The sequence below is a fragment of the Misgurnus anguillicaudatus genome, chromosome 8 (genome assembly GCF_027580225.2).
Source record: "Misgurnus anguillicaudatus chromosome 8, ASM2758022v2, whole genome shotgun sequence".
NCBI lineage: Eukaryota > Metazoa > Chordata > Actinopteri > Cypriniformes > Cobitidae > Misgurnus > Misgurnus anguillicaudatus.
The window spans coordinates 25,130,125-25,155,783 of record NC_073344.2 but is presented as its reverse complement, the minus strand read 5'-3'; the positions used below and the strand labels follow the sequence as shown (position 1 = coordinate 25,155,783).

Here is a 25,659-nt window from a genome sequence, read left to right as displayed (position 1 = left end):
AGCACAGATAGGTTGTTGAAATTTGGCTCTCCTTATGATGTCATAAGGAGCTCTTATTATAATAATACCGCCCCCTAATCTGCACTATCCAACCACAGCACTGCCATTTAGTGCAGAGAAAAAGAGAGAGAGAAAATAATTCAAAGCACAATTGAGTTTCAATTCCAACAAACCACCATCATTGTGATCAGTGTTTGCACTTCATCCGCTCATTTGCATTTTAAAGGACACACCCAAATCGGCACATTTTTGCACACACCTACAAACTGGCAATTTAAACATGCTATAATAAATTATTCATATGCTAAAACTTCACATATGTGCTCTGGGGACACCAAAGATTTATTTGACATCTTAAAAAAGTCTTGTGACATGGCCCCTTTAAGTTAGTTTTTTATAGATGGCAACCTTTGTGTGGGAGCTGGCGTACGCATGTAACTTTATAAATGAGACCGCAGGTCTTTGGATGATTCAAACACAGTTTACTTTAAAGTTGTGGTTGCATTGCTGTTACACAATAATCACTCTGTGAGTAAAGTCAAGTTATATTTATTGCAATTGTATATACAAACAACCCTAGAAGGCACTCTTCTGTTTAAATAAGGATATAATATGATTTTCTTTTTAAAGCTAACCTAGTTTGAATATAGCATGAATTATATATTAAACTTTAGTAGAGTTTAGCAAGGCCACAGAAAGGATTTTCCACTTCACATCGGGACATTTTCATCTAAACGTTCCTCTGTAAATGGAAAACTCATACTCATCTGGTTATGGTTACAATGAAGTGGGAATCAAACTTAAATTCTTTCAAAGGCAACAAAATGCACTTAAACAATAAGGCTTAAAACAAAATGGCATACTGCTGATCCAATATTATATAGATGATTCAAACTTAAAATAACTAAAACTGAACAAAACGAAAGGCGACTTACGTGTTAAAAGTATGATTTATGCAACAAACATTAATATGCTGTGTAATAACACACAGGTATGTGACATGTTTGATTCAGAATTCTTTCATTCATTAAAACAAATCTTGACTTATATGTCAAATATTTCTTAATGTTTTATAAAAGATGACTTCTGTTTTTATCACACAGAAAATGGAAGATTCATGAGCGCAATGCATTGTGGGATACATCACATACACTCTAAAAATGCAGCATTTTTGTCAAATCAACATATATTTTCATGTTACTTTAACTTAACAAATTAAGTTAAACAATTTCAACTTGTTTTTATAAGTTATGTCAACTTTTTCAAGTCAAAAAACCTCTAAATAGTAGGTTGAATTGACTTTCAAAACCAAGTTGTTTTAACTTCATGCTGCATTTCTTTTCTTACAGTGTAGTGTTCAGACTGATCTCACGGAAAGTCGTGTTAAAGTCACAAAAAATGTATTCATTTATTCATGTCCTTGGCACGAAATTCAGCTTTTTTGTGCCTTGAGCACGAATGTATTTTTTGTGTCACAAACACAAATTTCTATAAATAGTTCTTCATGTCTGTTGCACGACTCCTTTTTCGTTTCTTTTAGGTATTGTTTTCTCAATGTTTTTCCTATTTTCTTACCATTGTCCCTTGGGGTTGGGCTTAGAATCACTTTCAGTTACATTTTTAGACATCTCAACCCCAACCCCAAGTGACAATGATTTAAAAATAGGGGGAAAAATAAAAAATAAAATAAATAAAATGATACAAGAAAGAAAGTCGTGCAATGGACACGAGAAACTATTTATAAAAATTTGTGTAAAGTGACACGAAAAAGAAAAAAGTGAATTTCGTGCCATTGACACAAATAAATTAATCTAATTTTTCGTGACTATAACACAACTTTCTGTGAGATGTTGGTAGTGTTAAGTATTTTTTTGGAAAATAATTTCTGCATTACAACAGAAAACTTGCATGCTGTGTTGCTGGAAATACTGCAAAAATAGTAAGTACAAGCATCTTCATGCTTTCTGATTTATAATTCTCTCAAAGTTTTATTTTTAAGTTTGCAAAATTGAGACTTGTAAGACACTTTTATCTTTCCCTTACAAAAAATGTACCACAGTGTTTTGTACCACAGTGTCGTTTTAGAGACGACTATAAAAGTTTTCCGTGGTTTTGATGCACCTCAGAACTATGTAAATATTAAGGTATATGAAAATAATACATTACCGTAGTATATATCAAAATACCACAGTATTATCATCTGATAGTGTATCATGATACCACAGCATTATTTATTGCAAGAGTTTAAAGTGTGGCAAGTTTAAAGGGATTATATTCAAAGGAAAAATATTAGATTATTATGTACTTTAAAGGCTTTTTCCTTAATACTTGTGTTAGTGAGTTTCTTTTCACAGCTGCTGTACACTAAAAGCCCTTTAATGATGAGAACAACACTTGAATAAAGAAAATATCAGCTCGGTTTCAAACCGACTGACAACATTCAAATATCATCACAATACAGTTTGAGACCGAGCCGACATCTTTTTATCACTGCCGTTCACGCAGGTATTTAGACATTTAAAAGGTTTAAGTAATAAACAAACAAATAAACAAACAATTTAAAGGCCAAACCTTTGAGAAAAAGAAAGAAAGAGAGGTTTCATTGAATGCTCGAAAAGTAGTTTTGGCCTTCAGACGCTGAACGCTGACTCCTGACAGTCTGTGCTGAAGGTTTGGCTCGTTGTCCAGTGGTCCTCCGTTCACTTAGTCGTCATGGCGATCGACCTGTGGAGGCGAGGTCGTCATGCCAACAGTCCTAGCCGCTTGACCTTGGCCGAGAGGAAGGAGTGGATGATGAAGACGATGGTTTTAGGACAGGAGTGAAGGTCCAGTTGCTGAAAACGTCAAGAACAGAAAGAAAGTGAAATTGCGGCCTCAAATCAAACTAATAAAAGTAAAAAAGTGAAAAACTCTCTCACAATCTCAGCTTCTGGACTGCCAAAATCCAGGAACATCATACGGACGCCGTCGTCTGAGGACATGCGCAGGCGCTCGAACGGCTGCTGGAGGAGGACGTGTCTCTTGACGCCGGACTCCTCCGTAAACAACGAGAAGCCTTTGTCTATATGAACGCTCAACAGACACGACTTCCCGTTCCAGCTACAGGCTAAAACACACAGATCATGAGCACTTTAATAATGGAAAGTCAAAATCTGGAAATCAAGTTTTGATAGTACATCTTTTAGCCAAAAGAGGGCGATATGAACCCAGAAAAACTCATAAGCCATATCTCAGTCTGTTCATAAAAAAATAAGCTGTGTAACCTAACCTGTAGTGACTTCTTGTACGAGCTCAGCGGCGCTGTGACAGCCGTCCACCAGCAGATGTGTCCATGTGGAGAGATCTTTAGCCGTGTCTACTCTGAACAGATGAGTCTCCACACCTTGTTTAGTGCCCAACCGCAGTCCAAACGTCAGCTCAGAGTCATGTAAAGATGAACTCTTACCAGGTCCAGAATGAACCAGCCTGACAACACATATAACACAAACAACAGACATCCAGCAGAATGTAAAAGAGAAGAATTATAAGATTTTTTTATCAAATTAAAATATGGTATAGTCTGTTCTGTCTGGTCGGTTATTGTCCACACTGCAAAAAATCAGTCTAGTTTTAGACAAAAAAATATCAAATGTAAGTGAATTTGTGCACAAAATAAGCAAAAAATCGGCCAATAGGGTAAGCCAAAAAAAAATCATGAACTTTTTTCTTAAACACTTTATTCGAGAAAAATTCAAGAAAAATGTTCTTACACTGCAAAAAATTATTTTCAAGAAAAAAAATCTTGGTATTTTTGTCTTGTTTTCAGTATTTAGATGCTTTTTCTTGATGAGCAAAACGACCCAAGAAAATAAGTCTAGTTTTTAGACCAAAAATATCAAATTAAAGTGATTTTGTGCATAAAACAAGCAAAAGATCTGCCAATGGGGTAAGCAAAAAAAATCTTGAACATTTTTCTTAAACACTAAATTCAAGAAAAAAATAGCTTACCCCATTGGCAGATTTTTTTGCTGGTTTTTATGCACAAAATCATTTAAATAAAAATTTTTGGTTTAAAAACTAGACTTGTTTTCTTGGGTCTTTTTGCTCATCAAGAAAAAGCATCTTATTTTAAGAATTTTTAGATATATATTTACTGAAAACAAAACAAAAATACTAAGAACATGTTTTCTTGAAAATAAAAAAAATTTGACTTCTTTTACGTAGTATTTTTGTCTTGTTTTCAGTAAAAATATCTTAAAATTCAAAAATTAAGATGTATTTTCTTGATGAGCAAAATGACCTAGGGAAATAAGACTAATTTTTAGACAAAAAATATAAAATTTAAGCGAATTTGTGCTTAAAACAAGCAAAAAAATCTGCCAATGGAATAAGAAAAAATTCTTGAATTAACTGTTTATGAAAAAAGTAAACTTATTTCAAGACAATTTTTCTTATTCCATTGCTTTTTTTTAAAACATTAATTTACTTACAGTTTAATTTTTTTCTTCTAAAAATATATACATTTTCCATTAAGAAAATACATTCTAATTTAAGAATTTTTAGATATTTTTACTGAAAAAAGACAAAAATACTAAGTAAGAAAGTCATTATTTGCAGTGTACCCCATCCACAGATTTTTTTTTAGCTTTTATAAGCACAAATTCACTTAAAATTTATATATTTTATGTCTAAAAACTAGACTTATTTTCTCATCAAGAAAGTGCGGAGCTTGTGGGGGACTTGGCTCTCCATTGGCTAAATGATTTTTATAAAAAATTCCACAACAAATCTACATTATTAATTTACATTTACATTCTTATACATAAAATGTTAATTTAAGATACTTTGTAAAACAATTGTTTATCTGGTAGTAATATCTGTATAAATTAAAACGTGGAGCTCTATAAAGCCTGGGATTAACTTTAATATAATTGTTGTTTATATTTACTGTCAAACTGTACTTCATTATGACTTGAAGGGGACATTTCACACAACGTTTTTAAGATGTCAAATAAATCTTTGGTGTGTCCCCAGAATTAAGTTTTAGCTTAAAACATCATATAGATAATTTATTACAACATGCCAACATTGCCACTCTGTAGGTGCGAGCAAAAATGTGCCATTTTTGGGTGTATCCCTTCAAATGCAAATGAGCTGATCTCAGCACTAAATGCCAGTGCTGTGGTTGGATAGTGCAGATTAAGGGGCTTTATTATCCCTTTATGACATCACAAGGGGAGCCAAATTTCAAATAGCTATCTTTTCACATGTTTACAGAGAATGGTTTACCAAAACTAAGTTACTGGGTTGATCTTTCTCACATTTTCTAGGTTGATAGAAGCACTGGGGACCCAATTATAGCACTTAAACATGAAAAAAGTCTGATTTTCATGATATGTCCCCTTTAAGATGCTTCAATATTTGATCACTGCATAAAAAAGGTTACAGTGAAAGTCATTTAACTGATTATAGTATTAATATTATTAATAAAAGTACAAATAATGGTCCAGTGTATGTAACTGTCTATTATCATCATGTTTCATTCTTATCCAACATTCAAGCTTTGTTATTTTAATGTAGTCAATGAACATGTTTTAATTCATTTTAATGATCTAGTTTGCAGTACAAATCAAAGCAAGGTTTAGATACTGTGATAGACCAGACTGCCCCCCAAACTCAAATGCCATTGCCTATGATTGGCACTAAAAACAAGACAAATATGACAAGTAAGAAAGTCATTTTTGCAGTCCATTATACAGGTGTACCTGTGTTATGTGTTAACTTTAACAGTCCAGGTGTAAATGTGCTGGTAGATGACAGATGTGTTGTTTTTGTACCTGGTGGTTATTAATGGATAGCTCTTATCAGGATTGTTTAGAGTTTCTCTGCTGTCTGGTAGAGATGGGTACAGCAACAGATCTCTGTCCGTCAACACCGCCACTATCGGCCGCTCTGAACCCTAACAAGACACGCACAGACGCCACTATAAACATCAGATGAAGTGAATCTGTTTCTCATTTGTTTCGGCTGGTATCGGTCACCTGCTCGATGATCCAGCCGATGTGTTTGACTTCCATGTTGGGATCCAGCGCAGTCAGCTCAGTTTTAGCACCGGACAATAACGCTGAACTTCCCGTCTGGATGACGTTGTACCAGGACTGAGCCATGGCGTGATCTTTAGCCCTCAAAAACACAGACTTCTTTCTGTCTGATGAGACAACCTCAAAATACCTGCAGAGGCAGAGAGAGATAGAAAAACAATGTGAAAGAAAGAGAGAGAGAGAGAGAGTGAGAGAGAAATGTGTGTGTGTGTGTGTGTGTGTGTGTGTGTGTGTGTGTGTGTGTGTGTGTGTGTGTGTGTGTGTGTGTGTGTGTGTGTGCGTGCGTGTGTGTTTACCTGTCTTCTGTATCAGGTGGACACTGTTTGCGTGTAACATGACACATTTTGAGTGGGATGGTCCGTGTCTCTTTAAGAGCAGGGTCCACCTGTTTCTGAGGCGTCGATGGTGGAGAATCAAGAACAGGAGGACCAGATGTAGATCCACCCTTAAAAAACGCTGACATCTCCTTAATGTACTTCACTACAGAGAGAGAGAGAGAGACTTTTACTCTGTGTGTATGTGTGTAGTGTAGATCAGGTTTGGTGGAGTCTTTGTATCCACCGGTCTTAAACCAGAATCATATTTATAGGTACTAAAGAGGATGTTTGTTTTATACATATTACTTGAAACTGTCTTTACTAACTGATAAAAGACTATTTATTAGGTTCACTGAAAGTAATAATATTAATATACGTCATCTGTGCACAAGATAGGGCCTTAAAAACATCAGCCAATCACTGATGCGGTCATCGCTTGTCAATCACTGCCATTACGTTCCTTGTGGTAGACGTGTGCACTCCAGTAACTTTACACGGGTGACGCATGCGCATATCGCATGAAACTCCGTCTTTAGTTTCGGTTTGTTTTCATTGTCGATCCTTCTTTCCTCCTCGAATTTGCACCACGGTAGAGAAGAAACGCGAAGGAGGACGCAAAAGAAAAACTTTTTTGAAGTCGCTGAGAAGAGGAGAAACTTGTCAGAAGAACGTAATGGAGAGCAATGAAGGAACAGAGAGGTGTCAAGACAGACGCAAAGTTCGCAAAACTTCTTCTGGACAGGTAACAGTGATTATTATTGTTGTACTGTTATTCAGGTATATCGACGTTGTTCTTGTACTGTAGTTGTAAGGCAGTGACCAGTCTGCTACATGCTAGTTGAACTGGGAGTAGCGTCGTCTGATCTAACTTTACGTCTTATGTGTTTATTATCACATCATTTCACATAATGAATCCACTGACGCGACACAGTGTATGCCGGTGGTAAACAAACACTCGTGTTCAAATACTCAAGTTTTGGAAGGTGTTCCCTAGTAATGAGCTGTGATGGAGGGGGCTCTTCTTACGCATGCGCTCATAAATATTATGTTATATATTTCCACAGATTTATTTAAAGGGACAATAAGTAGGGGAATCCAAGGCACTCTTCATATATCAAAAAATATAAAAAGCCTTTATTTAGATATGGCTATAACATTAAAAACAAACACCTAAATGACATCCTTGGATTTCCCTTTTTCACGTTTTGAATACCCCATACCAAAGAGCACCTAACTCATTTTTTCTAAACTAATTTCTTTAATTTTTTTCTGATTTCAGGACAATAAGTAGGTTTTACCCCATCTAGTGGTGAAATTGTATTTTGCATTAAAACGAACAGTGCTCTCTAGCGCCTCGCTTTTCCAAATGTGTGTTGCAACTACGGTAGCCGTTATGTAATCACTGATCTCCTTCTCCGTTTCAGCTGGTTCATGTGTTCTGAGCGAAAACGCGTTGTGGAAACGCATTGGTAGGCTAGTACTTTTTGTCTCTCTCTGCTATTATAGTTTATCAATACGGCGGAATGACATGGAAGCCTCCTTGTACTTACCCCTTCAATTTAAGTAGAGAGAAGAAATTCTAAGCTTACAAAGAAAAGTCAGATCACTGGCAGAGGTCATTTGACACCAACGAGGACATATTTATGAATAAAGACAATGATTTTCATTAATCCTACTTACTGTCCCTTTAAAGGGCACATATTATGCAAAGTGCACTTTTACAAGGTGTTTGGACGTAAATGTGTGTTTGACAGCCCCAACAACACTACCTTATTTAATCCTCATTAAACCAAAGCAGTCTTATTAGACATGCTGTTTTGATTCTCTTGTTAATGTGATGTCACACTTATTAAGCCCCGCCCCCCATGGCCACTGACTGACTTGTTACTTTTACCTAAAAACTTTGCTAAATGTGTTTGTTAGCACGTTGTAGCACAAATGCAACTAAAGATACTTTTGTCCTAGACTGTATTCACAGGAATCACATATATTTTACCAAAAGCTGACTCTTTTGGTAAGGGGGTGAGGAGCTGGAGCTCATTTGCATTTAAAGGTACACACATGAGGACATTGTATTTTGCTCCCACCCAAACAGGGTCATTTTGGAGATGATATAACAAGCTGAAACTTGACAGATACATTTTAGCCACACCTGAGACTTATATTACATGTTTTAAAATGTGCATAACATGTGCTTTTAACATAATGATTTATAAGAATATTGTGAATCTGGCACAACATCAACATTTTAAAGAGCAGCAATGTTTGTGACACATTAATGTCTGTTAAAAACATTTCTAAATATTTATACCAAGGGTCTGTTGAATGCTGCATTCTGATTGGCTGAGAAATGTTCTATGGGTGTTGATTATTTTTCTGTAAACTGCACACACTTGTCAAATGTCTTAAAAATAGGCACCAGAGCAATGTTTGTGGTAACTGTGGTATAAGAGGAATAATTGACTCCGGTCCTTTAAATTATTTGAAAATAATATATTTTCTTATAATTCAATGGCCCGTCGTCAATTATTCCTTAAATATTGCACTGTATAACATTACACGCTCTGTTCAGGGACATCACAGAAATAAATAACATCTTCTGCTAACACACAGACAGAAATAAAAGTTTGAGCTCAACATGTAAATAAACTTTTTTACTACACACTGTAATTTAAGAGACACTAGATTATAAACACACACACACACACCAAACACACAAACACACACACACACACACACACACACACACACACACACACACACACACACACAAACACACATAATGGTTATAAATAGAAGACGCCACTATGGGGGATGATAGAGTTTCATTAAAACACACCCTAGTCTCTCTCTCTGGTTTATAAATACATTTGTACAGTAAGTACATTTGACAGTTTTCTCTCTCTCTCTCTCTCTCTCTCTCTCTCTCTCACACACACACACACACACACACACATTTTGTATTTTCAAACATGCTGTCTTCACCTGCTGGCCACACACACACACACACACACACACACACACACACACACACACACACACACACACACACACACACACACACACACACACACACACACAGCAGATCTGTATACACACACTTCTTAAACACACTAACTAAAATCATTTCAAAACATTTTAAACTTGTTGTGAGTTTCTTCAGATACCGTTAAAACATATTTTTCCTGTATTCTTGTAATTCCAGTATTCAGTCGTCTCAAAGTAAACATTAATCACATCAACACAACACTTCCCAGTCAGACTTTTAGATGAGAGGATTTCAGGAACTATTTATAGAGGCGAGGACTCCGTCAGCACAAAAGCCCTTCACGTCTGATACTAAATGGCCTTTGTGGAATTAAAATTGCTATGCAATATGCATTTCCCAGAAACATTATAGTGGTTTCTCAGTCAGAGACTCAATAGAGATTTAAATTATGCATTATATATACTGTTCAAGATGTTCACTTAAAAATTCTTAAGGAAAAATCTGTATTTAAAGACACACACATATATAAAGTATATACATAGAGTAGATCAGAACTATTAGTTTAATTTGTATAGCACAGCATTTAAAGTTTTTTTTTTTGTATCTGATCAAATTTTTAGGCACAATAAAGATCTCTTAGGAAACTTTAGATGAGACACAAGTTTACATTACCTACTGAAAAAACAACTAAAACCAGCCTAAGTCTTTCAGCCTGACCAGCTAAGACCACCCAAAAATTGAAACCAGCTTGGCTATGCTGGTTAGCTAGTCTTAACTGGTTTATGATGGAAATAGCTGGTCAAACTGGTGGGTCAGCTGGTCTTCCAGGCTGACCAGCTAAGACCAGTTAAAAACCTCTCTAAAACCAGCCTGCTAAACCAGCTAAAATCAGGCTGGGAGACCAACTAAAACCAGCCAACCAACTTAGGCTCAATATGGTTTGCTGTCCATTTCATCACAGTGTCATCTAGGACATAAAGGGAAAACATGAAAATAAAATGTATCTAATTTATTTTAAAATTATATTTTAAGGACTTTTATGTCTTTAATTAGATGTAGTAGAAAGATGACAGGAAAGTGTTGGGTGGAGATAGTGGAGCAGGATCGGCAAAGTTTTGCACTGTTAAATTAAATGTGCTGCGAAAATCTTTTTATGTTGACTTTAAAGAGAAATGTTTTGTTTTAAGCTTCAGAACAGAGAGAGCCGTGATCTCCATACTGGTGACAGCTGGAAAAAAAACTCATCTCTGGATGATATCAATTCAACCAAACCTCATGTTTGCAAAGGGCATAGTAGCGACACTATTATATCTCCACTGTTCTCCAGACACAACAATATGTCTGAATAAAAAGCAGATGGAGATATCCTTCATACGAATTCACCAGTAAGTCTCAAGAGCTATAATGGTGTGTTCATACCAGACGCGAATGAAGCGTTAAGCGCAAGTGATCTACATGTGAAGTCAATGCAAAGACTCGATAGCTTCCTGATTCACACGAATGATACGGCACGACTTAAGCGTTTGACGTGCATAATGCTACGTACACACCAAACGCGGGGCATTGCGTTACTCGCTCTAGATTACTCGCGGGATTTTCAACTTGGGCGAAGACACGTTTGAGGCATGTCGCGTCATTGACATCGCCCCACGCGAAGACGGGTCTGATCGCATCTTTGCATTGACTTTGTATGTAATCTACTCGCGCAAATCGTTGAACTCGCGTCTGGTGTAAACCCACAGTAACACGTGAGTCACGCCACATGATTCGCGCAAATCACGCAAAATCTAAACTTTGGCGGATATTTGCGCAGCGTTAACCAATCGGGAGCTCTAGTAGTGATGTGATCACGACGTAGCGAGTGCAGGCAGAAATACAAAACAACAATTGAGGACAAAATCATTGTCATTGTATGTGGACACCCGCAGCTGTACGACACATCTTCGTACTTTTATAGAAACAGGAATAAGAAGGATCTTGCTTGGAAGAAAAAGTAAATGAGGAGGTCGGACAATCTCGTAAGTTGTAAAAAACATTCTATACTCAATTTGAGCTATATATATTGAGACTACAAGCAAGCTAAAGCCGACAAATTGAGTGTATTCGTGCCCAACTACGTGCAAATAGCGCAACTTATTCGCTTCTTTTGCATCTGGTATGAATGCACAGTTATGCTATGTACACACCAAACACGTAGCATCGCATTCCTCGCTCTAGATTTCTCACGGGATTTAACTTTGTGTCATGCAAATTTTTCGCTTGAGTTGAATATTTTCAACTTGCGAAAAGACCTTGCCATCCAATTCGCGCTATTCACATTGCCTCGTGCTATTTGCATCGCCTCACACGGGTTTGCGACTTTGCGTCTACTCACGTCTTAGCGTTGACTTTTAGGGTGGGCATTCGTGCCAGTTCCGCCGGACACGTCCCGAACATGTTTTCGAGTTCGTTCTCCGGAAGTCACGTTGCTCTCGGTTCAAGGTTCTCACATTTCAGTTAAAATACATTAGAAAATTAAGATTTATTTCTTTTAAGACATACAATCATTGTAGTTTCGTTCTTACCTTGAAATGTAACGGTTGCTTTTCTTTAATTAAACCCGAAATATTAAACCTTGATGACGTATGCGGTCGAGCAACACGACTTCCGGAGAACGAACCCAAAAACATGTTCGGGACGTGTCCGGCGGAACTGGCACGAATGGCCACCCTATTGACTTTGTATGTAATCTAATACGGCAAATCGTTGAATTCGCGTTTGGTGTGTACGCCTCATAAGAGCTCAAGTCAACACTAAGCATCACAGTTTCTCTTCAGGTTTCTCAACAGTCTTTCTTCTCTCTGTGTAAGGTTGTAGACACAGTGAAGAAGAAATTAAAACCAAAGAAAATAGGGTATAAATCCTCTTCTGAATATAAATCTGTCTGTTATCTAAATGTGAGCATTCCTGCCTGTTCTGCATCATTTACGAAGCTTTGAGACAGACAGCACATTAGCGTCTGAGAACAGACGAGCTACAGATTCTTCTGGTTGTTCGGTTCGCTCGGCGGTTTCCAGGTACAGAGGCCCGGATCAGATGAAAGTCTGACACTTCTCCCGCTGCCTCATTGGGCAAACACAAAACTCTGCAGTCACGTCAAAGACAACAATTCCCAGCAGCGGAGATTCATGCCATCCGGTTGCCGTGGGAGCATAAAGAATCTGTCTGATTGGCTACTCGTTGACTCCCGAAGCATGTTGTGCCCGGAATGTCGCTCGGGTGCCTACGCAAAAATGTTTCTGAAATCACACAGCAAACGGTTGAACTAATGCATGTACAGCGGCCTCGAAAAGTTTGAAAGACACAGTGTCATAAATGTGTGAATAAAAGCATCTGCTTGTTGGAATGTCAATGCATAAGAAATAATCAAAGCAAGCATCATTACTCATACATTTTAAAGGGAGACTGAATATTCAGACTTCTTTTGACATAAATATATTGGATGTTTGTGAAAATGAAAACAAAAATCACTGACATTTGTGTCTGTGGACCATTAATATATGATGTGTATAATTAATGTACTAAACTTCACATGTTATACACCTGTGTGAACTTCACTAAGATATTACACTGACATCAATGCAGTTAAACTCCTTTATCTGGATAAAAAATATTTTCAGATATTTTCTATATTATACAATGATACTTTCTGGCTCTAGTATTTGTCTTCTTAGTATTCTTATATTCATAAAAAAGTTTTATAAAAGCAATGTGTGTCTATAGATTATCATGTAATATGTTGTAGATTTTCAGCTTGTGTTGAAAAGTGACAAATACAGAATCTTTTTTTTAATATTCCGAACTCTGAGCAGAGAGAAACGTCATCATGTAGAGTGAATATTTCACTTTCACTGTGCTATAAAACACTCTTAAAAGGGTTGAGATTTTAATTTAGTTAAGTGGAAAAGCTCAATCTGTACTCAAGCATGAAGTCTGCAGGACTGTAAGGACTTTTCAACCGTTCAGTGAAATGAGAGAGATGTACTGAATAACACGTCTGAAATACAATTTCAGCTTCACAGACTTGGATATTAAACATCAGATAAGATTAAATATAGTCTGTGTGGATTACTAAAATGTATGTAGCTCGATTTGATACTGCTAAAAGAGAGATGTTTCTGGGTCAACATTGCTTGCATATCACTTTATATATATCAATAGAAAAAAGACAAAAACATAGACAGACATACAGACAGACGTGTGCGTGCGTGCGTGCATGTAATCTTGTCATGCTTGGAAAAGCTGCAGTGGATGACAAGAATTTTTATGCTTCCAAACTCTGTATGATAACCCACATCTGGTCTCTCTCTCTCTCTCTCTCTCTCTCTCTCTCTCTCTCTCTCTTTCATAGAGATGTGTGATTATTTTGTAGGCAGATAGAAAAGAAAATGATATCAGAATGATCTAGACAGGCTGACTTTATGTCAGGTTGTAATGTTGATATTTAAGAAATGAGTGCACACTGCAAAAAATGATTTTCAAGAAAAAAAATTCTTAGTAGTTTTGTCTTGTTTTCAGTAAAAATATCAAAAAATTCTTAAATTTAGATGCTTTTTCTTGATGAGAAAACAGACCAAAGAAAATAACTAGTTTTTAGACCAAAAATATCAAATTGAAGTGATTTTGTGCATGAAACAAGCAAAAAAATCTGCCAATGGGCTAATTTTTCATGAATTTTTCTTGAATTTAGTGTTTAAGAAAAAAGATTTTTTGCTTGCCCCATTGGCAGATTTTTTGCTTGTTTTGTGCACAGGGTCTATTAGATGTGATATTTTTGTTCTAAAGTCTGGACTTGTTTTCTTGTGTCGTTTTGCTCATAAAGAAAAAACATATTAATTTAAGATTTTTTTATATTTTTACTAAAAACAAGACAAAAATATCTAAGAATTCTTATATTGAGATACATTTACTTAAAAAAGAAGTCTTGTTTACTGAATGAAATTATGAAATTTAAGAGGTTACGGCTTAAAACACATAAAAATATCTGCCAGTGGGGTAAGAAAAATAAACCTAAATTAAGTTTATTGTATTAAATTGAAACTGGAATTAATAAAGCAATAAGCCCCACGAAGCAGTGGGGTTACCAGTAATATGAGTTATAACAGCTAAGGGGCGTTGTTAGGCACGACGCGAAGCGGACCCCCTTAGCTGTTATAAAATGCACTGTAACCCCACTGCTTCGCGGGGTTTATTGCATTTGGGGTTACCGGGGGAATTTTATCACGGCTTAGATCACGTTTCAACCAATCAGAATGAAGAACCAGAACGAGCCGAAGTTTATTTTTCTTACCCCACTGGCAAATATTTTTATGTGTTTTAAGCCTAAACCTCTTGATTTATTTCAATAAGACTTAATATCTTAAGCCACTTTGCTGACCAAGTAAATATATCACAATTTAAGAATTCTTAGCTATTTATACTAGAAACAAGACAAAAGTACTAAGAAATTCATTTTTTGCAGTGCAAGACCTTTGGACATGGACGCAACTAAGTGAAAAAAGTCCCTTAATTCACAACATATATATATTTTTTAGATAAAGAACTGAAAACTTTGTACCAGCTTGCCAAAACACTCTCATAGCCATCATTCACACAAAAGAACAAACTAAAAAATATAATTTCCTTTTTCAGTATTTTTTTTTTCATTTTCCAGTAAAATCTCCAAACTTTCTTTAAACAAAATAGTGTACGTCATAAATGTACACAACCTCACAGCATAAGCAGTGTCTCTGAGGAGAAATCTGAGAGAAAACCCTGATGATGTTTATGATCAGTGTTTAAAAGGATAGATCGCCCAAAAATTACAATTCTGTCATCATGAGTCAAATTATATACTGTATATACATAAACTTTAACTGCTCAATCCCTTAAAAAAGATTACATAGAAATTCAAGTTAGATTCATAGTAACATATTTAACCGCTGTGATGACAAAGACAATACGAGACAATAAAAGCATGGGTCCTGCACTGGAAGAGGAACTGAAAGCCAGAGATTTTTTTTTACATTTATACCACCCCTTCATGGATTTCACAAAGGGGACGCACTTGTTAATTTTACCAAAATGAACCTCATCTATAGTGTCATGTGTACCTTCCAGAATGACTTCTTTGCCTGTTTTCTTCAGGGTCTGCACAGCCTCGTCGTGCGTCGCCTCTCTCAGGTCGTAGCCGTTTACTGACAATATCGCATCGCCGACATAAAGAGCGGCCGTCTGGTCTGCTGCGAGCCCTTTGAAGATCTTTGAGATGAGAATGGGCATCTTATTCTCCTTTCCACCTTTAAAACATTTAAAATCATGGTAAATGATGTGGTAAAAGAAGTTTATCAAGTATTATTTCACGATAACAACCTGCTGCCTGTGCGTTATCCTGCTTATTACACAGCTATTTACCTCATAAGTAAGGTAAGGAACAATAAATATTGATTTTAAATATTTTATTTTCTCATTTTTAACACAGACCTTCTGTGAGGAAAACCCGTTTACTTTCGGTTTTAAGATAAGACAAGACGTTCAAATGTCATAAACACACTATTTGGTTTAATTATTTATAAATATAATGTCATAAATGTTATTAAAATACATATTTATATTTAATTTTTGTGTAATATTAAACTGTACCTGTCAAAATGATTTGCAGCATTTGGGTTATTGTGTGTTATGACTTACGAGTTTTGAGCGGTTTTTATCTCATACCTTAAAATGTTGCAACTGGCCAATCAGAATCAATCATTTTAATGTGCCGTCTGATAATGTGAAGTAATAATGTGAAGCAAAATAATAAAAAAATGATTTGTGATGTATTTGTAAGCAATAAGATACAAGTGGCTGTGCTGTTTCATGAATAAGTTGTTAAGCAATGCAACTCCTTCAACCATGAGTTCTAGACATGATATACAGCACAACCTCGAGTACATTATTATAAAAAAAACACACAATAAAAATATTAACTCTTTCCTCATCATTGATGAGTTATCTCATCAATTAAGAGAAAACATTTGCATAAAAAGTGTTACCCAATTTATGAAATTTTTAACATCCTGAATCTGATCTCTAACAAAATTCCTTCACAAAAAATTCAATTATTTCAGCTTTTTGCTAAAAAATATATTTTTAAGAAAAATTACCATATTTGTACGGAGCCACTAACTGGACATGGAGCAAAAATTAAATAAAGTTTCGTTTTGCATGCACACATGAAACTATCGCGTTCGCACGTGAAAGTTTCGTGCTCGCGCAATAGTTTCACGTGCACGCGAAACAATTTTTTTTTAAATTTTGCACATGAAGGTTTCGCGTGAGCACATGAAACTAAACTTTAGATTTTTTTTAGGGGCTCGGAATATTTAAGAATTTATAAGCAGAGAAAAAATATAGATAGGATGAAACGTTTTTTTTTTCCTGTTTTGTTTGTTTGTTTGTTTGTTTTTTGTTTGAAAGCATAGGGTCTGTTATTTCATTTGATATATTTGTATGTTTATATATTTTTAGAAGAAAATTTCCTGGAAGGCATTTTGTGAATCTTTTGTAAAAATCACCTTATCCAACGTGGTCACGTGTTGAAAGTGGTTTACACAGTCACCATGAGTGATGTTGAAATCATTACAATTTATGCCTACGAGCAGTCCATATTATCATCTCAGAGGAAACATCTCAGATACGTTCAGACACGCTAACCGCTCTTGGTTTTATTTGTCTGCAGCTGGAGTATATGGACCTTTAAGGTATAGTCTTGCACATTTATTCATAATACTGATGATAATGTTTATTTATTGCATTTTTAAGTTCATTTTACACTATACTTTCATATAATCTACTCCAATTATATACTAGACAAACTAGATTGTGCGTGTCATCATAAATGTCTTGTTTGCAGTTCTTCATCATACAATGAAACTTTGAAAATTTTTAATGAAAATTTTTAAGACTTACATATCTATTTTTCTAAATGTGTTAACACTATTAACGTTTTAAAGTGTTGTAAAGTACTCTCTTCCATTAAAAAACTAAAATGTGTCTTACAGGGAAAGAAGAAACTGTGAAAAAATAAGGAAGTGATACTTTTTATTGCTCTTGTGACTCTTGTGCTCTTATTCTTTAGACTAAGAAGACTTTCAACAAAAAGTATGTGTGGAAAAAGTGTTCCGCTTCGCAAACATCCTGCAAGTTTTCTAGTTTTGCTCTTCTGCATTCACGTCATCCCATCTGATGGATTTTCATTTAACAACTGCACGATCCCTTACCCCTTCAGACACTCTGGTAATCCTAAGGTGTTGTGCAATAGGATGGGCTACAGACACGTTCCTATACCCCTCCCCAACAACACCATCCTTCTGGATCTCTCTTTCAATTCCATCACCAGCGTTCTTCAAGGCGATTTCATCAGACTGTCAAATCTGATCAACCTAAATCTATCTGACAACAGGATATCTGAAATACAAGGCAACGCGTTCAGTAGCTCGAGAAATTTGGAGGAGCTTAACCTCTCCAATAACAAATTAAAAACTGTAACAGTAGATATGCTTACTGGTCTCATCAATCTCTCTCGATTAAGTCTCGACTCAAATTCTATTGAGACGATAGAGAATCGGTCTTTTGTATCTCTTTTCAATTTGAGATTTGTAAATTTGACTAAAAACAGGTTAGGTCACATTTCCAGACTCGACGCTGTGTTTCGAGCACCTTTGTTGGAGGAACTATATTTGGGAAACAACGACTTCACGGTTTTCAACTCGAGTGATGTCCCATCAACACTCCATGCTTTGAAAAAGTTTGATATATCTCAGAATCCATTGAGGATGATTAAGATAACAGAAAACATCTTTCCTAGCCTTGAGTCCATGGACTTGTCGAACTGTTTCTACCAAGGATCTTTGGAGTGGGTCGTTTCAGACAAAGCATTTCTTAACACCGTCAAGACTCTTAATTTAAGCAAAAATTATATTTCGCAGGAACAACTGGGTGGTATAATGCAGAGTTTCTCCTCTGTTACCTGGATTGGATTAGATCATCTGAAGGGCTCGAAAGTACGGCAAACTTTACAGGAGGCTTGTTCTCCGCAACTGAGAGGTCTTCACTTTGAAGAAAACAGTTTGTCGGTAATAACTAATGACATATTTAGACCATGTGCTTTCCTGAATGAGTTACACATAAGAAACAATAAAATATCAACAATGTACAGATCATCTTTTGAAGGTTTACAAAACCTGACAGAGTTACGCCTTCAAAATAACAAACTGATGCAACTGAACCAAACTCTTCAACACCTTCCCAAGTTACAAATACTCGATCTTCATCTAAACTACTTTGACAACACTCAACCAGTCAAATGTTCTGATTTTGCAAATCTAACACAATTACGGGTACTGTACCTGTATAAGAACAGAATTGTGAGGATCAAGGCATGTCTATTTAAGGATTTAAAAAATCTAGATGAGCTTGCTATGGACAGTAACAGGTTGATAACAGTCAAGAAGGTCTTTACGTTTGGCCCCCGAAATCTAAGGTACCTGGATTTGAAGAAAAACAAGTTAAGTTTTATCGAAAAAAACGCATTCAAAGCATTACGCTCCCTTCTGGTCTTAAACCTTGCAGATAATCAAATATTAAACATTCATCCACGTGGTTTCGCAGGAATGATGAATTTAGTAGAGCTTCAACTTTCATCAAACAAAATCAACAGAAAAACATTAAACAACTCGATCTTTTCTAATTTAGGCAAGCTACAGAAACTGAATTTGAACAGCAATTATCTCTCATACGAGAGTCACGACGAGCTACCAAATCCACCGTTTGTTTCTTTAAGTGAACTGAGATTGTTGCTTATTAACAGTCAGCGTCGAGGTTTACAGCACATGCCTTCGAACTTTCTGAAAGGTCTGAAACATTTACAAGTCTTTTTTTCTGGTAATCTCAATTTAGAATACTTGCATTACGACACATTTAGTCACACAACCAATCTTAACATTTTGGATTTGTCTAGTAATAATTTTGCAGACAGAAACGCCCTAACAGCCATGCTTTTTCATCCAATACCTGGACTAAGTAAACTTACACTGAGCCAAACTCATCTTCAGACGTTGGACTTCTTAATGGAAGCGAATCTCAGCAATCTTATGACTCTACAGGCCGGCGTGAACGACTTACAGCTGATAAACCGAACCGTGATCCAGTCCCTTCCTCAGTTGAAGATCCTCAATCTGCAGAACAACAGCTTCGCTTGTGAATGCAATAACGCTTGGTTCATCGACTGGGCCATCAGAAACAATGACACTCAGGTGGTTTACCTGAACAGGTACAGATGTCGTTACCCTCTTTCTTTGAGCGGTTCGACTCTGGACACTTTTGATACGGAATCTTGCAACATCAATTACGACAACATCTGCTTCATCTGCAGCTCTTCTGTCACGATTTTCACTCTGGTCGTTTTATTCATCTACCACTTCCTAAAATGGCAGGTTGTCTACGCGTATTATCTCTTCTTAGCTTTCCTCAATGACAGAAAGAGAAGGCAAACCAAAAATCAACCCCGCTTCCAATTCGACGCCTTCATTTCCTATAACGTTCGAGAGGAGCCCTGGGTTCTGGAGGAGCTCGTACCAAACCTGGAGGGTCAACATGGTCTGAAACTGTGTATACATCACAGAGATTTCCAACCGGGCAAGCCCATCATCGACAACATCGTAGACGGAATATACAACAGTCGCAAAACCGTTTGTCTGATCACACAGAACTATCTGAAAAGCGTTTGGTGCTCACACGAGATTCAGTTGGCCAGCTACAGGCTTTTTGATGAAAAGAAAGACGTTTTGATTTTAGTTTTCCTCGAGGATATTCCCATACACCAACTTTCCCCATATTACAGAATGCGGAAGCTGGTTAAGAAACAAACTTATCTGCAGTGGCCCAAACCGGGAACAGATACGAGACCCTTTTGGCAGAAACTTAAATTGGCCATCGAGACAAAAGAGACCATGGAGGAAGAAACACAGATCTTGTCTGGACAAGACAAAGGTCATTTTTAGAGATCAAAGCATGAGATGTTCTCACCATTATAACAACAGTAATGTCAATGCAAATAAAACATTATTTCAACTTAGACTAATCATCAGGTCTTGTTATGGTTTGTTGTCTGCATTCAATTTCTGTTTAATAAAACACAATTAAGTTTTTAACACAGCCCCACATTTATAATGTATGTAGACACTTTGAGCATCTATAGTGATAAAAGAGTTAATGAGATGTTAACTTAGTGAACAGTCTAACCATTTCCACCAGTTCTACAAAACCAAACTAGTTTGTGCAGGTATATCGAACAAGTCGTCAGATTGCTACATTGAGTTTTAAACATTTTAAAACAAACTAATATAATATAAAATACAGTACGTTAGTTTGGTTTGATTTACAGGCTGTATAATACAATGGGCGGGCTGTCCGTGATGTCACCCATGAGTTTCTGAGGTGCATTTATGTGAGCGAAGCTGACTGTGCCATCTTGGCAGCGCGTCATCACACGTTACTCACGGATAACCACAAATGGGCAAAGAGGCGGGGCATGGGTGGATCTAAGGTGACTGGTTGCTGAAATTATGACCACCTAGCTCGACGATAGCGACAGCAGCAGCAATCCACCTGTCACTCAAGTGGCCACGCCCTTAAAGGTGAAGTGCATGATTTTTGAAAAACACGTTGGAAAAGGGAATCGGGCTGAGTACCAAAACACACTTGTAGCAAATCAGCAGTAAGGGGCGTGTCTACTAACCAACATTGTTGCCTGGGTTGTGTATATGTGGGGCGGGTCTATCAAAAGAAGGTCCAGATTCTATTGGGGTAGGGGCATGTTTGTTAAGGTGATTTCAAATGTCAAAATTGGCTTTCGGAGATCATGCACCCCGCCTTTAATTATGCAGAACTTTAAGACTTAATATAATTTTTTTTAAAGGGTTATATTAGGGTTTTTTTTAACTTCACCCCATCACAGCTGTACAAAATTACCTATATAAACAAAAAACACTTTTTGTACCAAGCTGTAAACATATTTTTTCTATTGTCAAGTTAGGGATGCACGATATTGAGAAAATATGCAATTCTACTGTTGATTGTTTTGGTAACGGTATTTCATGCTATATATCATTCACTTTCCTAGATAAATGCTATTTTATAAGCTAATATTTTTAATCATTTAGATATGTAATTATCATACAGAAATAACCAGGTAATGCATATTCTTCTGATGTAATTAAATCTAATTTAGGCAAAAAAAAAACTATTTCAGGAGTACCGTGTTTTTTAGGCATAAGTTGGTCGCTGTTGTTTTCCTCGCTCGTCTCTGCCAAATTTATTTTACTGCTCTCTGCTTTGAGTCCTTAGGTTCAAATTTGCACCTGTGTCAATTGTTAAACAGTATAAGACCTACTTGGCGTGTATTTATTATTAAGGCCCCTAATTTGGACAATCTAAGCATGCAAACACACAAATGATATTATGCAAAATAAAGTTATTACAACTCTCTGCAATATGGATATTGCATATACTGTTATCACGATAACTATAATTTTTTTTAATATATTGTGCAACCCTATGTCGAATTGGGCATTTTAACATAAGGGGTCTATGGGATTGCCTGTCTCTAGTGGCCAGTCGATGAATTGCAATTTAAGTCACTTCCATGATGGATTCATGAGAGAGAGAGAGAAGTTGGTATTGCTGCTCATAATCTTACTCTTATATTATAGTTCAAGGGTATTAAAAAACATCCTTATAATCAAACATGCAAATATACACTGTAAAAAAATTCTGTAGAAATTACAGTATTACTGGGTATTACTGGCAACTAGCCAGTAACTTACCGTAGATTTTACATTTATGTTATTTACTGGCAACATTTTGTTCAAAGTTTAATGAACATAAAAACATTTTTAGACTTTATCTTCTACAGTAAGTTACTGGCAACCAGCTGCAAAATTACAGCAAATTTTTTACAGTGTATTAACATGACATTGTCTAATTGTCTATTTCCTTCGAAACAGGAAGTTGAGTCAAAACATGTCTAATGGTTTGGCACTCCTCACCATTAAGCTCTTTTCAGTGACCTTTGACTTTTAAGGACACATGTGTGACACACATGCGATGCGGGTGGGTGGTCGACTCCTGACAGATATTGTTGGCAACCCTTTTGGTCTTTGATTGAGTCTCAACACGTCATCAATCAATCATTTTTTACTCTTCAGCCCCTGCCGGGACATCCAACACAAACACACTAAAGCCACAATGTGCCGACCTTCAACAGATTACATCATTCATCTGCAAATACATCGCTGTGTGTCACACTTTCCATAGAAACACTCATGTGTAAAAGTCCTTACTCAGCACATTTACAATCGATCCGGTCTAACCATGATAACCAGGAGCCTACATCACACACAGGCTATTATTTCAATAATACTGCAATAATCCAGCACTACTATGTTTTGTAAACTAATGAATGAATTAAATTAAATAAATTAAATGATGATTTTAGGTTAACTGCTAAACAGCCTATTCAATATACAAATAAATAAAAGAGAAGAGATGTTGTCAAGAGTTTTTTCTAAGGGTGTTCACAAGTGAAAGGGCGACAGGCCTGAAGACTCGCACCACAGTAAATATAGACTTAGAGCAAGGTCATCTTTCTCTCTCTCGTTCCCTAAAATAAACAGCACCATACTTCTCCCTCTGCTCTCATTCTACAGCTTTCATCTTAAGCCAGTGACAGGCCGCTGAGCATGATGGGTAATTCTCTGGTCAGCTGTTGGTACAGGGGTGCAAATGCCCTCCCCCAGCACAAACCAACTAGTAAATTTCACCGCAACTGCATGTATCATAGATAAGAGGACATAAAGTATGCATTACAAATTTTAAGACTTTATGTTGTAAAATCACCTTATATTGCTTAGCAAATCACCATTTTGGAAAAAAACTGACACTAATTGTACCTGTGTTGAGGGATTATATCATTTAAATCACAAGAATCTCAGCTTTCCAAAGATATGTGACATGTTAAGCTTTTTGTTTTTGAGTTAGGGTTATTATTTGTCAAATAATTTAGTGTTCCTTCGACATTGAAACGCTAAGGGGTTAAAGTTTCTGTTGAAGTCTTTTCAACTGCTAAAAATGTCTAACAACCGTACATTATGTCGAGTTATACCACGGGTCTGTTGAATGCTTTATTCTGATTGGCTGGGAAATGTTCCATGTATGTTGATTATTTTTCAGTAAACCGCCCACCTAACTTGTCAAATGTCTTAAAAATAGGCACCAGAGCAATGTTTGTGGTAACCGAAAAGAAATAATAGACTCCAGTCCTTTAAATTATTCGAAAATAATGCACACCCACGGATACCACCTTGGGTGTGCATTATTTTTTTATAATTCAATGGCCTGTCGTCAATTATTCCTTACTTATCTCACACTTGCACACAGACATACATACATGTTGAGTTTTACATGTAATTAAACAGCTTAAAGGTGCAGTGTGTAAATTTTAGTGGCATCTAGTCGTGAGGTTACGAATTTCAACCAACGTTTCAGTCCACTGTTTACCCAAACGCATAGAGAAGCTACGGTAGGCGCCACCAGACAAACATGTCATCTTCGGAGACAACTTAGTAAAAAAAAGTTTGTCCGTTAAAGGCGGAGTCCACGATGTTTGAAAAACGCTTTGGAAAAGGAGACGGGCCGACTGCCAAAACACACTTATAGCCAATCAGCAGTAAGGAGTGTGTCTACTAACCGACATCCTTGCCGGGTTGCGTATGTGTGGGGCGGGTCTATCAACAGAAGGTCTAGATTCTATTGGGGTAGGGGCGTGTTTGTTTAGCCGATTTCAAATATCAACATTGGCTTTCAAACATCGTGGACTCCGCCTTTAAGGGCTTCTGTAGAAATGGCGAATTCCATGTTAAGGGGACCCTCGGTGTATATAGATAAAAACATCTCTTCTAAGGTAATAAAAACATAACGGTTCATAGTAAAAGGTCTTTATACACCACTGAAAATATAGCTGTGTATTTTATATTGCATTTCTGTCAAAGGATCCTTATAAAAGTTACACACTGCACCTTTAAATATCCTTAATATTTGCATGTAACAGATATGACAGAACGATTGCGTGTGTGATGGCAATGCCATGAATAACTTTTAAAATGTCATTTTTGTTTCTTGACTTAATGATATTCTTGACAATGATATGTTGACACTTAATTTGACAGCTGTTTGTGTGACAGCTGACTTTGTTGTCTGTATAGATCCTCCTGTCTGCCATACAGCACAGTTTTCTCTTACATGTACAAGTTTAAAACACTTAGAAGTCATTATTCGGAAATGTGTTTAAAAAATGCCAAACGTCACAATATTACTAAAAAACACAGAAACACATTTTTGGAAAAATCTTGGTACAGTGATAGTGTCACTTATAAATCATTTGCTATAGCCTATGGCATGATACTGAATTACTCTTTTCGTGTAGCCTGCAGCTGCTTTTACACATAGTAGCTTATGTACTCCATGTTATAAAAAGAAATACTATGGTACTCCATAAATGTCTGAAAGAAGCCATGTAATACTTCTGAATAACAATGAATAATTTTAAAGGATAGGCTACACCCTTATCATGAATGATTTGAGCTTTAACCAAACAATATGCTTGACCATTCTGTATTGTTGTACAGCGTCTGTCTGTACTGTTGTGTTACAAAGTATCACTTCAACAAAAGATTAAAGGTTAAAAGTTACAAGTTCAAAACTTTTTCCACCTTTAATACTTATTCCGAGTCCTCCGACTTCTTGTTTAGTTACTTTCACGGTTCTCTTGACGTTAGTGATGGTGTCCGGTACCAGGGAGGCGCTGAGATTCGCCGGATCCCCGTTAAGCGCCCCGCCGGGCGCGGGACCGCCGCTTCTCGCGCATTCTTCCGCATGTTCCCCGGGGCTGACGGTGAACGAGTCTCCGCTGAGAGTCGCGAGGACGCGGATCCAGTGATCGACGGTAACGCGCAGCTCCAAGAGTCCGCTCTTCACGGGCTTCACAGCGGCCGCCATGATCAACACATTCCTGAAATACCAGCGGACCGCACCGAGACACTTCACTTCAGTCACCCCCTCCTCCACTCACTAACTCTCTCTCTCTCTCTTCACTCCCTCCCTCTCTTAGTTTTACTGGCATGGATCTTTAGTCTTTACATTGCCAAAGAATAGA

The 25,659-nt window shown here is 36.7% G+C and overlaps 2 protein-coding genes across 3 annotated transcripts; one reads left to right on the top strand and one right to left on the bottom strand.

The window, feature by feature from the left end:
- Nucleotides 1–533: 533 nt before the first annotated feature.
- snta1 (syntrophin, alpha 1) lies at nucleotides 534–25,583 on the bottom strand. The gene is made up of 8 exons (XM_073870536.1): nucleotides 25,217–25,583; nucleotides 15,518–15,703; nucleotides 6,377–6,560; nucleotides 6,021–6,210; nucleotides 5,817–5,938; nucleotides 3,269–3,465; nucleotides 2,919–3,106; nucleotides 534–2,834 (listed from the first exon to the last, which is right to left on the bottom strand). The coding sequence occupies exons 1-8, from the start codon at nucleotides 25,500–25,502 to the stop codon at nucleotides 2,742–2,744; spliced, it is 1,446 nt and encodes a 481-aa protein (XP_073726637.1). The 5' UTR covers nucleotides 25,503–25,583; the 3' UTR covers nucleotides 534–2,741.
- On the top strand, nucleotides 17,023–20,629 carry LOC129450564 (uncharacterized). Of its 2 annotated transcripts, none has more exons than XM_055213422.2 (2): nucleotides 17,023–17,149; nucleotides 17,450–20,629. In XM_055213422.2, exon 2 carries the CDS (start codon nucleotides 17,552–17,554, stop codon nucleotides 20,447–20,449), a length of 2,898 nt encoding a protein of 965 aa, XP_055069397.2. In that variant the 5' UTR covers nucleotides 17,023–17,149; nucleotides 17,450–17,551; the 3' UTR covers nucleotides 20,450–20,629. The 2 variants fall into 2 exon arrangements, with proteins under 2 accessions (XP_055069397.2, XP_073726636.1); XM_073870535.1 differs by having other exon boundaries at nucleotides 17,065–17,149; nucleotides 17,527–20,629.
- Nucleotides 25,584–25,659: the final 76 nt, after the last annotated feature.